The 15,330-nt window shown below is 44.9% G+C and overlaps 1 protein-coding gene across 5 annotated transcripts in view; it reads right to left on the reverse strand.

Moving 5' to 3' along the window:
- The window catches only part of nrxn2b (neurexin 2b), an 863,757-nt gene that overhangs the window by 110,369 nt on the left and 738,058 nt on the right, over nt 1–15,330 (reverse strand). For all 5 annotated transcript variants that reach the window (XM_084156410.1, XM_084156411.1, XM_084156413.1 and 2 more), the window contains one exon: nt 11,501–11,682. In XM_084156410.1, the coding sequence (XP_084012536.1) occupies nt 11,501–11,682 (182 nt within the window). The remainder of the gene's footprint in view (nt 1–11,500; nt 11,683–15,330) is intronic.

Raw genomic sequence — 15,330 nt, forward strand, 5'->3', positions numbered from 1 at the left:
GACCAGGGTCCGCCTAAAGCTCAACTTCACTAGGAGAGGGAGGGGCAGAGGGCTAACCGGCCAATGGAAAGGCTCCAGTTCTGTTCTCTTGCTGAGTAGAGAATTGGCAGAGGGAGCAGCAGCTGGCTGTCTAGTTATCACTTCACCAAGGCTGGAAGAAGATCTAAATAAACAACATGGCAGCCATTCCCATTCTGCTCAAGCAAGCTTATGCCTCATGAGGAATTAGAATAAAACAACACATTTTCTAACCTTTATCTCCGCTTCACTTTCAAGAGTCTAATGCGCTATTCAGTGAAAATGTAAATTGACAGAGCCGCATCTATTCTTAATAGCGTGCATTTTGAAAAAGAATAAAACAATGCCACACTGATGTTGAATTATGTAGGACTTTGTTCGGTTTGTCAACAATAGTGAGGAGCGCGGCGGCGAGGGCGGCAGTTGTTTAAATCGAGGGTGCTCTCGGCAGACTGGCTTTGGGGCTTTGGTTACATTGAGTGTTTGGACCCACACATGAGTGCGTGTGAACTCTGCATGGCTGAACAGAGATAAACATCTCTATTTTCCCTCTTTCCTCTCCCTCTCTCCAACTCTCGCTACATTGCATCCTCTCTATCTCTCCCCTATCTATCCTTACCATATCTCTCTCCCTTTCTCTCTCCCCTATCTCTCTCTCCTGCTCCCCCTCTTTATCTGTCTCTCTCTTTCTTTCCCAGTTCCTCTCTTTCAATTTTTCTGAGATACACTCTCTGTTGACTGGCTCCAGAGATAGAAAACAAATCCACTGCTGCCCACAGGGAGCCCATAGGGAGTCCACAACCTCAGTCAGAAAACAGAAAGTCACTGAGGGATACTCATCCATGGGAGAAGGTTTAGGTGAGAGTTGAGGAATAGTTTGGTTCAAAGTCAATACAGAAACATTTGAGTTTTGTTTTAGTCATAGAAGGTACATTGCAGCCAAAGTGGAGGGACAGAGAGAAGCAGGGAGGTTCATATAGGCCCAGCTGAAGTACTGCTACATTGGATTACAAGGCTGGAGCTGCAGTGGTGACATTTGAGGAGTGACCCAAAGCGGAAATGTCCAGCAGCTCTCTCTTCAGGGCATCACACAAAGGACAGGACAGAAGAGGAGAGAGGCTGGTAATTCATAATCTACCCAGTCTCTCCCTCTCTTCCCCTCCCTCTTTCTCTCGCTAACCCTTTCACTCACTTTCACTTCCTCTCTCCATTCTCTCTCTCTCTCTCTCTCTCATCCCACTTCATTTGAACAGGGACTTAGGGGCCGCCAATAGACTTTCTGGCAAAAACCATTTCCACTCCGATCCACAGAGAAGAAAAAGAAGAAACACAAATCCTGCGTTGAGAGGAGTCGCAGTGGAATTGGATTAACTCCCAATTCAATTTATCTGCCAGATGAAAAGCACATCATGTTGTGAGCAAGAGCTACTGCTGCTGCTGCGATGCTATGGCTAAATGCAATATAACACGTTTCAGATGCAGCCTTACACAATGACTCATGCTAAACTAAATATAAATCTCACCACCCGGACTGGAATTGATACTGGCTGTATGTTATTGTAATGAAGCTGTATTGGTCCCAAGTGTAATCAGAAGGGTGACGTGGATGAGTAGAAAGAGATGCAAAGGAATCAATGGAGTCGTCCCAAAAGTGCAAACCATGCCCATCTTGAGCCATCTAGGCAGCCATCTAGGCAGGCTCAATCAAACCTCTTGGCGTACACGTAATAAAACAAATACTATTTGACCCATATGTGGTAGACAGAGAGGTATCTATAGTAGGTGTATGGGGGCTGTGTTGTACCCTCCACCCAGGTGATTAGACCAACCAGGATACAGCAGGACAGTCCTGCCTCCCTGCTCCTCTAATAGCTTATCGATCCTGGGGAGGCAATCCATTTACTTTCACCCAGAACTCACTCGGCATTCACAGCCTCATCGCCACCGCTAACCCACCGCTAACCCACCGCTAACCCACCGCTGCCACTACAAACACGACAAGGTATCGGTTCTGCGCTACTACTTATCCACCGTGTTAGCTAACTGTCTGACTATGTGCCTAGCCTACCTGGGTGGTTGCCTGTATTTTTCGGAATATGTCCAACCTCGAAATGGTTAAAAGGTCCATCTGTCCATTCATTTTGGTTCAGTCTCTGATTCCACACAGAGACTGCAAATACTATATTATATCCTGCAGCTGTGGAGCCAAAATGGCCCCCGGGGCCTTGACCACATCCTCTGGTGTGCCTGAAACTAATCGATGCTAATGGCGAAGCTGCATAAAGATGTCGGAATTCAGATATGACGTCATTGTTTTAGCACTATCCACTGAGTTTTGAAACAACAGCGTTTGACATGGTTCAATGCACCAATAAATTAGCACAATCCTATTTTTTGGTTTATCAAATGGACGCCATCTTGGAGCTAAAATTGAGATAATGTGTACTGTGCTAATGACAATACAAAAAAAGAGTAATGAAGAGCAATGTAAAATACAGAGAACATGTACAACATAGCGAACTTAGCAAACGAGGCATTTGTGGTAAGTGCATGGGGGCCGCCATATTTATGCATCTCCGCCATTCCCCAAAGCATCCCAGATGTGGGGGGCGTTGACCTCCAAGCAGCTCCTCGTGGAGGGGAGAGAGAGTAGTCCCCAACCCCCTGCAGAGGCAGGAAGACCAAGGAGAGCACGGAGAGTCAGGTGGAGGCTGTCAGGCGAGGCTGTCAGCCTTCCACCCATTTGGGGAAAATATATTAGTGGGCCGCAAAGGCAGGATTAATCGATAGCCGTCCGGCCCCTCAAATGCCAAGGAGAGGCCCCTGCCAAACCTACCAGGGCCCTCTCTCTTTACCGCCAGCGACCGCTGGCCCACCTCCGCCGGCAGAGCATTCATCAAACACACATGCACATGCACACACACACACGCTTGTTTGGCTTGCGTTTACTCTCTCCCTAGGCAAGATGAAGGGGAGTGATTTTTAAAAGTGACACTCGTTTAAGAAGAAAACAGGTGAGAGGAAGAAATCTAAGGGGAGAGAATGTGTGTGTGCCTTAGAGAATCGGTGTGAGTGTGTGTGGGTGTATGTGTATGTGACTATGTGTGTAAGAGTGTAGGTGTGTCCACCGATCTTCACGGCGAAGGGACCTGACAGGGGTTTTATCTGCACCGCCATCTACCTTTATCTGACACCAACATCTCCAGCGTTCCGAACGGGGGGGGGGGGGGGGGGGGGGACGACTCTGGGGCTCCGAGGAACACTCCCGAACGCTAGTCATCTCTTCCCAGCTGTCACCAAGACGTCCAATGAACATTTTCCCACTTACAAATCCCTTCCCTGTACGAGGGAGCCGTAAAAAGGAACCTTACGGCCAAAGGAATGCTTCAAAAGAGAGAGAGAGAGAGCAAGAGCTACCATCTCGCGAGGGACCATCGCTATCTAATGAAGTTAAGAGCCCATATTTCACCGTGACCCTGAAAAACACTTCTCCATTGTTTATGAGGACCTGTCGCCCGTTACACTAGACATCGGCTGGGTCTTCTGAGGAATAGACCTGAAATCAGCGCTTGGGTTATTTAATGCGATGACCCAGGACAGCTCGTTGACAAACAGACTCCTGGTCGGCTCGGTAACTGCCGATGAGGGCCATATCCAATGGGGCCATTACCGTGACAACTCACTGTCATTTGTTAGGACCGTAGATACACACCGACTTACACTCCCCCCTTTTCTCCGCTAGAAGTTTGGATACAGTCTGGCTTGTCAGCTAAACTTGGAACTGTGGTGAATGGTCTACAAATCACCTATTATTCAGCTAAATGGGCAATTTACCGTGATGAAACTGTAAGTTAACAAGGAAATGGCTCCTAAAACATGATTGACAAGTGTGCTATCAGCAGCATCAGTGACTCATCACCCCAAAATGGATGCTGTTGAATTGATGAATAATGAGCCATATAAAAACACACAGTTATGCATCCCCAATGGCAACCTATTCCCTATATAGTGCACTACTTTTGACCAGAGCCATACGGGACCCTGATCAAAAGTAGTGCACAATGTAGGAAGTAGGGTGCTTTTTGGGACACAGGCAATGGGAGGAGAGAAGATATTATCTCCATGTTGCCTTAAAAGAGAGAGCACAAAGCATAGTCTGTACTCTGTATTCTACAGAAATGTCCCCTACAAAGCTCTATTGAGTTTCCCCAGAGGTTACTATTTGTGGATGAGTTATGCACTGGGCCTTTCAGATACAGGTCCCAGGCCCTGAGGCGACAGGACGGGGAGGAGTTTGGGCATTCCTATCAGCTACAGTACCATACGTTCGCCCAGTCTCTTTCTGTTATCCCCCCGAGGCTCATGGGAAATGTCAGTGAGATGTGAGACACAGACACTGAAGATTTGGCCCCTGTGACAGACAGTGTGTGCATGGCTTGACATTCAGATAAATTTGCCAGTGGCACACACTCCAGTGTCAACTTAAAGCTAAAGGCCGAATCAAAACAATACTGGCACAGGAAATCGGATGATGCGCAAATAATTTTAATTGTATCTTTAATTTGTGGGCTGAGCAAGTAACCTATAACCTACCCTCCATACACAAATAATTACATTTTAATTTGACAATATAATTTTTACAGTGATTGTTTAAACCTTTCCACAATATCAAAAAGGGTGTTATTGATAGCGATTTTGTACCGTCAGCAGTCTACAGTTGTAGAGCACTATATAATCAGTTTTAATCTTTTGCTAAATTCAGTTGTAGGTTCACTCTCAAACCCATACTACTTCTTATAGATTTTTTTGTGTGGATGCTCTAAGTCCACAACAATGCTTAAACCACATCAGGACACCACGTTTGAGGTCTGGGAACATTTATAAAAAATATATAACAATTGTAGTGTGTAGTTGCCCTTTAATTCAATTGTTTTGCTAGCTGTGTTTTTGTACTGTACAATGTCCAGTGTAGGCTACATGTGATGGCAGTGTTCGCAAAACAAATGCCCCGCGGTTAATACAAATCATCATGATATCATTCTGCCAGGTAGGCCTAGATATCAGAAATGTAAACGTCTTTCATACCTACCCTACCGCTGTCGTTATTCGTTCTGTGAGCTGCTCCACATGACAACCAGTTGAGAGCTGCGCACTCTTGCTGCCAGACAGATTATTCCACTCAAACTAGGCTTTGTGTGCGGTGTGCATGTGATAAATAATCTATATAATGAACTAACAGCTTTGGGAATTCGTATTTTTTTTAAATCAATGATATAGCCTACATTGAAAACAGCATTATTTTTGTTCACTGGCCCAAGCGGGCCACTGATGTAGATGATTGACTGGCCCGAACCTCCGTGGGCCAGTGGGGAGCCCTGTATGTCCATCCCTGATGTGTGTATAAAATCAAATAAAAAATGTGTCACATGTGCCGAATATAACAGGTGTAGTCCTTACCGTGAAATGCTTACTTACAAGCCCTTAACCAACAATGCAGTTTTAAGAAAATAGAGTTAAGAAAATATTTACTAAATAAACGGGTGGCCATTTGATTAATTGTTCAGCAGTCCTAGACTTGGCGCTCCGGTACCGTTTGCCGTGCGATAGCACAGAGAACAGTCTATGACTTGGGTGACTGGAGTCTTTGACAATTATTTGGGCCTTCCTCTGACACTGCCTGGTATATAGGTCCTGGATGACAGGAAGCTTGGCCCCAGTGATCTACTGGGCCGTATGCCCTACCCTCTGTAGCACCTTAAGGTCGCATGCCGAGCAGTTGCCATACCATGCGGTGATGCAACCGGTCAGGATGCTCTCGATGGTGCAGCTATTTTTGAGGATCTGGGGACCCATGCCATATATTCTCAGTCTCCTGAGGGGGAAAAGGAATGTTTGGACCATGATAGTTTGTTGGTGATGTGGACACCAAGGAACTTGAAATTCTCGACCCACTCCACTACAGCCCCGTCGATGTGAATGGGGGCGTGTTCGGCCCTCCTTTTCCTGTAGTCCACGATCAGCTCCTTTGTCTTGCTCACGTTGAGGGAGAGGTTGTTGTCCAGGCACCACACTGCCAGGTCTCTGACCTCCTCCCTATAGGCTGTCTCATCGTTGTCGGTGATCAGGCCTACCACTGTTGTGTCGTCAGCAAACTTAATGATGGTGTTGGAGTTGTGCTTGGCCACGCAGTCGTGGGTGAACAGGGAGTACACAAGGGGACTAAGCATGCACCCCTGAGGGGCCCCCGTGTTGAGGATCAGCGTGGCAGATGTGTTGGTCATCGTTGTGTGTATATGTGTGTGTGTGAGAGAGGGAGATAGCGAAAGAGAGAGGGGGTGTCTGCATGTGTTTGCGCGACGTTGACAGACAGTGTGTGCCGGTGCGTTTGGGTGTGTGTGTGTGCACGCGCATCTATGTGTGTGTGTCTCTCCCTCTCTGGGTGTGTGTGTGCCAATGCATATCACATAGGTAAAGCCCCCTAAGTCCTGGTCTTAATTTGACTCTGTTTGTCCTCTACCACAGAGCTGATAGTAATTAAAGAGGCCCAAACACTGTTGCATGGGGTGGAGGGGAGTCATTTGGGTGAATGACTCAGGAGGAGCGCAGAGCAAATCAAATGTAATTGCAGTGGGACTGGTGCAAGAGCAGAGCTGGGAGAGAGGCTGATGGCCTGACGTGATGGGGGGAGAGAGGGAGGGGGGAGAGAAGGAGGACAAAAATGCGTGAGACTGAATGAGGATGAGAGACCAAGCGAGAGAGAGAGAGTGTAAGGGATCGAGATAGAATCAACAATAATGAGAGTGAATGAACGAGAAATGAGATGGTGGGAGGGGAGGGGAGGGGAGGGGGAGGGGGGGGGGGGGGGTATTCAATTCAATAAAACAGTGAGCTGCTCAGATGTCCAGAAAGTGGAGGGAAGTGTCGTACCAGCGCTCATCAGCCCTATAATGAAACCATGATTCACTAACACTGACACACTGGTATACTGTCTATGTCCCAAATGGCACCCTATCCCGCACTATGAAGGGAATAGGGTGCCATTCCCTATAAACCCAACAGGGCTCTGGTCAAAAGTAGTGCACTATATAGGGAATAGGGTGCCATTCCCTATACTCCATAGTGCTCTGGTCAAAAGTAGTCCTCTGTAGCTCAGCTGGTAGAGCACGGCGCTTGTAACGCTAAGGTAGTGGGTTCGATCCCCGGGACCACCCATACACGAAAAAAAATGTATGCACGCATGACTGTAAGTCGCTTTGGATAAAAGCGTCTGCTAAATGGCATATTATTATTATAGGGAATAGGGTGCCATTCCCTATACTCCATAGGGCGCTGGTCAAAAGTAGTGCACTATATAGGGAATAGGGTGCCATTCCCTATAAACCCCAAAGGGCTCTGGTCAAAAGTAGTGCACTATATAGGGAATAGGGTGCCATTCGGGACACACCCTAATATACTGGGAGGAGCACACTGTGATGATACCAGGTAATGGACTGTCATGGAAGCCCATGTGATATAGTGTAATATGGAAGACTGGGTGATATTTAAGCAATAATACATGAGAGGCCATGTTTTATGAAATTTTTATCATGGCAATGACGTGGTCATAGACATGAGGCGAAGCTCGAGTCCATAACACAATGATTCGAGTGTATTATTGCTTTTATACAATGGGTTACCAGCATTAAAAAGCCAGATTATTTCCCAAACCATCAATTTTTCAACAAAACGTGATGCTACATTCACTAACACTGGTTGTCAAGTGCAATTTAAATCGTTCTATTCGTATTGACTGCCATGTAAAGAAAAACTACCCAAGTGCTGGATGATGGTTCCAGAACTTTGCAGGTTGTTATGGCAAACAAAAATGGTTGCTATGGAGGCTCTTCCCCCCTTGTACTTGTATATATCCATAAAAATGACGATGCATGATTTTGACTGTCTGAGAAAAGCTGCCTGTCTGTCTCGTCCCGACTCCCGAATTGCAATATTGAAACAATGTAGCAAATGTTGGCGATCATTTCTAGATGCTTTTTACAGTGGAGATCAAGTTTATAAATTGCATGGCTGGGCAGATGAGACAGTGTATCTGTAAAAGTAGTAGTAGTAGTGGTAGTAGTAGCAGTAGTAGTAGTAGCAGTAGTAGTAGTAGCAGTAGTAGTAGTAGCAGTAGTAGTAGTAGCAGTAGTAGTAGTAGCAGTAGTAGTAGTACAACAATGTTTGGACTCACTACTGTAAATTGCTCTGGATAAGAGCGTCTGCTAAATGACCAAAATGTAAAGTAGCCTCAACTCGTTGGTTGCGTCTCAAATTGGCACGCTAATCCCTATATAGTTATAGCAGTAGTAGTCGTAGTAGTTGTAGTAGTAGCAGTAGTGTGATGCTAGGTAAAGACGTGAACGATTACACTTTTTATGAATGTGGCCATGTGTATGTTGGGCAGGATAGACTCTAACAATGGGAATTCCAAACCACCCGTTGTATAAAGTGTGATAACACTGGGAGGCTACTATACTTATTTATGTGTTGGGGCCAAATGGAAGTGACGATTCAGTTGTGAAATTTCTCAATCTTGCTTGTGGACTGATCAATTGGAAAATCTATGAGTTGTGTGATGAATACTGTACGCATTGAATGAATGATGATTGAGATGGTTTACCATTGCAATACTATCAATATGTTTCTGTCAATAACTGCTGAGATATGCTAGCATTAGTATGATTATTGATTACATACCAGTGAGGACATTGGTTTTGACCTTGACCTGTGGTTTGAAGTACAACCACTGAGCCAGATTTCAGATGCGGTAAACAGGTCAATCGAACTCGACCAATACAATAGAATTGCCATGGAAATGCGTGGGGGATTGGGCCGTGGGGGAATGATCTGGAATCTCCTCATTGCCCCCCAGCAAAATGTTCCTACATTTAGCCTATTGTTTATATGTGTATTTCACACTATGTTGAGGTAAAAATCTTTAAACTTTCTACATCTCTTACTCTTTCCAACTGATGATGTGCACGGGTGTAGAGTGCGATAGGCCACTTCAGTAAAAAATAATGTTTGATGTGCGGACTTTCTTTTCAACAATGCACGTTTTCATTGCTTGCTAGTAAATAAATAATTTGGACTTCTTTTAAAAAGGTTGGATGTGTCTGACTATTAATTCATTATTCAGCAGCAGTCAACAAGGTTGTTCTGGCTCTGAGGCCTATAATGCGCTAATGTTGATTCAAATGGACAATGGGCCAGTCCTCTCCAACCTGGCATGGTATAATTTGATACAGAATTTTTTTCTTCGTTTATAGACTAATCAACGCTGATCATGCCCGGTCCAGGCCAATATGCCACCCTTTTTTTGCCGTGCTCCTATCCCCGCAAAGTAGAATAGTAGCCTAGGCTATAAAGTGTCGGCCCGCAATACACTTTTATGAATGACCGCGTGGTAACCTACCATTTGTAAAACAGGCAATTTTGCGTTAATCCCAGTCGTGTATTCATGTGTTATTAACAGTAATTTACCGTTCTCATTCTCGGAGTGGAAACGTTATTTGCAGAGTTCACAACCTGCTACACTTGTGAGAAACAAGTTTAGATTTATTTCATATCATCATTTATGTGAGTGATGAGCATGTGTCTGATTTCTCTGTCCTCTTAATGTTAACGGAGTGCGTGCAGGAGCCCGCATAGGAGTACCTGGTCTGCTTCTCGCAAATGTAAAATGTAGGAAAGTGCCCAGCTGTGCTTTTCAGTCATTTTTTCTTCACCTCACACAGTAAGTCAACAAAGTCCTAAATTTTTTTATTATTATTATTGTTTTTTTTACATCCATTCAAATTATAATAGGTCCTCACAGTATTTGAAAAATCTTTCCAACACTCTCCCCCTCGATAATCAGCGTCGCTGATAAATGGGTTATGGACATGTTGCGCGTATTTGTTTCTATTTTAATGATTGTCAATTTCATCTTCATGTTATAGCATAGCTGTCCCCTTCATACTTTCCTTGTCAACTCATTATCTTCTAGCCTAAGATAGGCACAGGTTTTTTTAAATACGTTTTAAGGAAAGCTGAAATAGGGAGAATGAGGATGGAGAGGAAAAGAGGAGAGAGGAGGCCTTGAAGGCTGTAGTTAGTCAGTGTGAGCCCTGAGAGAGAGAGGCAACATGGAGACAGAGACAGTAAAGCACAGGCACTGTCTAGCGGAGCAGCTGGCACCAGTCTCTCTCTATAGCTGCAGGCAAAGTGTGTGTGTATGTGTGTGTGTTTGACACCGGTGACATGTTGAGTGGAACAGAGTCAGTGGGTTCCGCAGGGAGCAGATAATTAACAGAAAGGCATCCATTAAAATAATAATATGGGCTTTGAATCTCGTTGGTAGGCAGGGATCACATGGGTCAACGAGCAATTTACAGGCAGCATTAATGCCTTTTTAAAATGCCTGATGTCCTATAATTGCCTTATAAAGATATCCTTAGGCAGGGTTCTCTTTTAAAACACCTTTTACCTAGACCATATGGAAGTCATAGTGGCAGGGATGGAGTAATTACTAGTTTGTAATACTAGTAAGATGGGATGAGAGGTAAAGAGCTGCTCAATGATCATTCTTTGAGTAGTTACTTTCACCTGTAAATCTCCAACTTTGGACAATATGAGCTCAACCTACCAACTTCTCCCTGTGGCTCAACCATATCCCCACTGTCCCCAGTCCAACTTGTACCCCTTCAAACCCAGCCATCTCTTGACATGCTCCTCCTTGGTCCCCCAGTTCCCCTGGTCTCTTATTATGTGAAGCTCCAAGAAGTTGCTGTCCCTCCAACTAAGTGTCCCTCCAATCTACTGTCCCTCCAATCTACTATCCCTCCAACTAAGTGTCCCTCCAATCTACTGTCCCTCCAACTAAGTGTCCCTCCAATCTACTGTCCCTCCAACTAAGTGTCCCTCCAACTAAGTGTCCCTCCAATCTACTGTCCCTCCAACTAAGTGTCCCTCCAATCTACTGTCCCTCCAACTAAGTGTCCCTCCAATCTACTGTCCCTCCAACTAAGTGTCCCTCCAATCTACTATCCCTCCAACTAAGTGTCCCTCCAATCTACTGTCCCTCCAACTAAGTGTCCCTCCAATCTACTGTCCCTCCAACTAAGTGTCCCTCCAATCTACTGTCCCTCCAACTAAGTGTCCCTCCAATCTACTATCCCTCCAACTAAGTGTCCCTCCAATCTACTATCCCTCCAACTAAGTGTCCCTCCAATCTACTGTCCCTCCAACTAAGTGTCCCTCCAATCTACTGTCCCTCCAACTAACTGTCCCTCCAATCTACTGTCACTCCATTCTACTGTCCCCTTCAACTTTATGTCCCTCCAACCCACACACCCCACCAATAGGCAAAACCAATGTACTCCTCTACCCAAATGATGTCCCGCCTCCAACTCCCCACGCATGCCCCCATATATCCCCCCTTGCAGTTCCCCAGGTAGTCACTTACTATGTGCAGCTCCAGGTAGTCTCCCAGTCCCTCTGCGCTCTCCACCCTGACCAGCACGGCCTCCTTGAGCTGCGTGCTGAAGCCCACCGCCAGCCGGTCTGCCCGTGTGCTCGGCCGGTCGTTGGGGGGCCAGGTGTATGTGATGAGGGCTCCTCCTCTCCCAAAGATGTAGGTTGTCCCAGCTGTGGACAGAAGAAGACCATCGTGTCATATATGATAGATACTATTCCATATACCTATTTCATGTGGTACAGTGGAAGATCAAACTACCAAAAAGAAAGCTTTGGTTTAAGGTAGGTGCTTGTCATTGTCTGCTGTTAAGCCATAGTAGGTATGTCTTCCCTGATGTGACGCGCACAAAGCAGTGCTTCCTGGGACAGAGCCTATTCTCTCACATCAAAATCGTTCAGTTTCTACAAAGTAACGTGGCAAGTCCAGTTCCCCTTTCTCCTGGTTGTATTCTTTTAGCGCAGTGTGGCAGGGGAGAAAGAAGAGCAGGTGGAGAGAGGGAGGAGGAAGAGGAGGGAGGGAGGGATGGAAAGAAATTAGGAAAGGGGGGTGACGATGAGGTGCGAGATGCGATGGTTGGATGTGATGAAGGCAGTGAGAGAACAGTTCGAGGCAGTGTTCATCTGTTCCACCGCTACACCACTCTATTCTGTTGTAGTGTTCCTGCTCAAAGGCATTAGGGCTGTTCAAGATGAGAGGAGATACATGGAAGGAAACTGCTCTAAAATGGCTGTCGGTAGGAAGGCAGCCATGTTGCAGAGAGATTGAGGAACAGAGGCTATAACAGTAGCAGCAGCTCCCACACTCAGGTGTGAGTCTCTCCCCCCCCCCTCTATCTTCTCTCTCTTCGCCTCAAGCACATGATGCCTCGGCTCTCTGAGTCCCAGCCTTCCAATCTAATTTTATTTTCTAAATAAACAAGATGCGTGACTGAAATACTATAACTAGCTCACAGCATGAAAAACCGGCTTAGAGGAAGAAGATGCACAACAAAGGGTTTCGATTTCTCCCCTCTATCTGGCCGGGAAGAATGCAGAGCATTGTGGGATAAATGGAAATGATGATGATGATGATGATGGTGAGGATGAAGATGTCAAAGAGTAATTAACACTAACATTAATCAACACTACGCAATCCATAGACAATTCCAGACGTCATTCCCAGAGCAACGTTTTACAATCAACACCTCTCTTTCTCGATTTGTCAGGGTAGAATGCAGAGCATTGTCAATAAATCAATAGAAAGGACGATGGTGAGGAGGAGGATGATGATGACTGAAGACAGAACATTTCCACCTCATATATATTTAGAATATCTGCATCTCTCTTTACTCATATAGCATTAATCAACACTACATACTCTATTGGCAAATTAATTCCAGATGTCATGCCCAGAGCAAAGAGATTAACACCTCTTACCACTGTAATAGCACAAACTCAAAAGCTGCAAAGTACCTGTTGCCAAATAATAAACTAGAAAACGTTATTTCCACTTCCCCCTCTAAGTGTATGATTATTTCAGTTTATTTGATTTAGTCCTTGTCCTGTGTGGTGGCAGGCCGGCTGTCTGCAGAAATGGTGGCCACCTGCTGTTACGGCAACCCTGCAGCAGCCCACTAAGCGAAGAGACAAAGAGGTGACGAGGCATCTAATGAGGTAGTCTGGCAGGTTCTCCTTGACTGAACCCACATCTTAGTGTGTCAGAGACACCCAACACCTGCTCCTGGTCCGCTAGACCACTGGTGCAGAGACAATGCATGCAGAGCCATGCTAACCACCAACCACCTCTCCCTTTCTACATACCAAGGGATGGAGTAAGAAAGAGGCGTAGATGTGAGATATGGAGGGAAATGGAAGGGGGTAGAAGACAGAAAGCGAGAGGGAATGATAGCAAAAAGAGTGGGAGAGGGGAAGCGGGAGAGAGAGAGAACAAGAATAAGAGAGAGATAGGAAAGGAAACTAAAATGTTTCCATCCACAGTTTCTATGCGAGTACAGTCATACCGTATAAATAAAAAAATCACAACAGCTGGGATGGAAACAGGTAGTTTCGGTGCAATTTTATAAATGGCAACAGATAATTTGTTTGTTCGACATGGTGGGATCGTTTGTGTCTGTAAAATGTATTATGTGAAAAATGGTAGTGGAAATGCCTTTAGGCACAAATATTGATATAACAACCATCATGGTAAACTTGGAGTCACGCGATGATATGGTGTGTGGTCCTCCTACTATGACTCGGGTAAGAGCTATTGGCTAAAGCGTTTTTGTGATAAAACTATCGGTAGAGTTGAAAATGCGATGGAAACACACTGAACTTTAGATTAAAACTTAAGTGAAAAAGTACATTTTGTATGCACTACGTCATCACACACTGATTTTTATCCGCAACAGTTCCGTTTGGTGGAAACACACCACTGGTGGGAAAATGCGCATATTTTCTTTATGCAGATTTTTGAATATTCATATGAAAATTTGGCGCCAATTGGATGGAAAACTAGCTACCGAGAGAGATAAAAGGAGATGGAGACAGTCCGAGAGAGAGTCTGAGCTATCAGCATAACACCAAAAGTCTACACACTGCCCGTTTGATACTTAAGACTGAAGTTAAAACTAAATGAATAAGGCCTTGGGAGACTTCCTCGGCAAACAAAACTCGGGGTAGACTATGGATTTTCCACTGACCTTGACCGGCCTGCCTCTAATCAAGCAATCTGTTCTCACTGTTTCACTGGAATAACAATGATGTTGGACATGCTCCGTGGCACTCATGTTTATTTTGCAGACTGAAAAATAGCTAAATATTGAATGCATTTGTCCAATTAGCTCGAGTTGTGATCAATGTCTGCCAATCAATGCTCTCTACCGGGAACAGAGAGGCGTGAGGCGTGAGGATAAATCAAACGTCACAGGATGCCCCTTGATTATTATTTCAATTTTCGGGGCCAGTTTGGTAATTTGATTGGAAGAAAAATAACATTTTATTTTTGGTCGTGGCCGGTGGAAATAATTATCATAAAGTGCCCCGAATCAAAAGTGTAATGAAAAAGCTGATTGATTTTCATTTTTCCTATGCAGGGCAAGTGGAGTGTGTGTGTGTGGTGTTATTTTTCTTCTATTGGACACTCTCTGTGAATAGTCATTGATTTGGGCTAAAGCAAAGCATTCTGGGACACTTTTTGTCCACAACAGGTATAAAATAAACAGGTCATTACAGACACACAGCTAGACCACACCAGATGTCTTTCATCCCCGACAGACCAAAGTCCACTGCATTCAGCCCATAGACAAGATGTATAACACTAGTGGCTTATGTCATAAGACTTCATAACCTTTAGTGTTCTATTTAATTGTGTGATTCAGCCTTCCTGATGATTTGTATTTATATTTGTATTTATTATGGATCCCCATTAGCTGCTGCCAAGGCTACTCTTCCTGGGGTCCAGCAAAATTAAGGCAGTTCATACAATTTTAAAAACATTACAATACATTCACAACACACTGTGTGCCCTCAGGCCCTTACTCCACCACTACCACATATCTACAGTACAAAATCCATGTGTGTGTGTGTATAGTGCATATGTTATCGTGTGTGTGTATGCATGTGTCTGTGCCTATGTTTGTGTTGCTTCACAGTCCCTGCTGTTCCATAAGGTGTTTTTTTAATCTAATTGGACTACCTGCATCAGTTACTTGATGTGAAATAGAGTTCCATGTAGTTATGGCTCTATGTAGTACTGTGTGCCTCCCATAGTCTGTTCTGGAATTGGGGACTGTGAAGAGGCCTCTGGTGGCATGTCTTGTGGGGTATGCATGGGTGACA

Source organism: Coregonus lavaretus, assembly GCF_964263955.1.
Source record: "Coregonus lavaretus genome assembly, chromosome: 39".
In the NCBI taxonomy this organism is placed as follows: Eukaryota; Metazoa; Chordata; class Actinopteri; order Salmoniformes; family Salmonidae; genus Coregonus; species Coregonus lavaretus.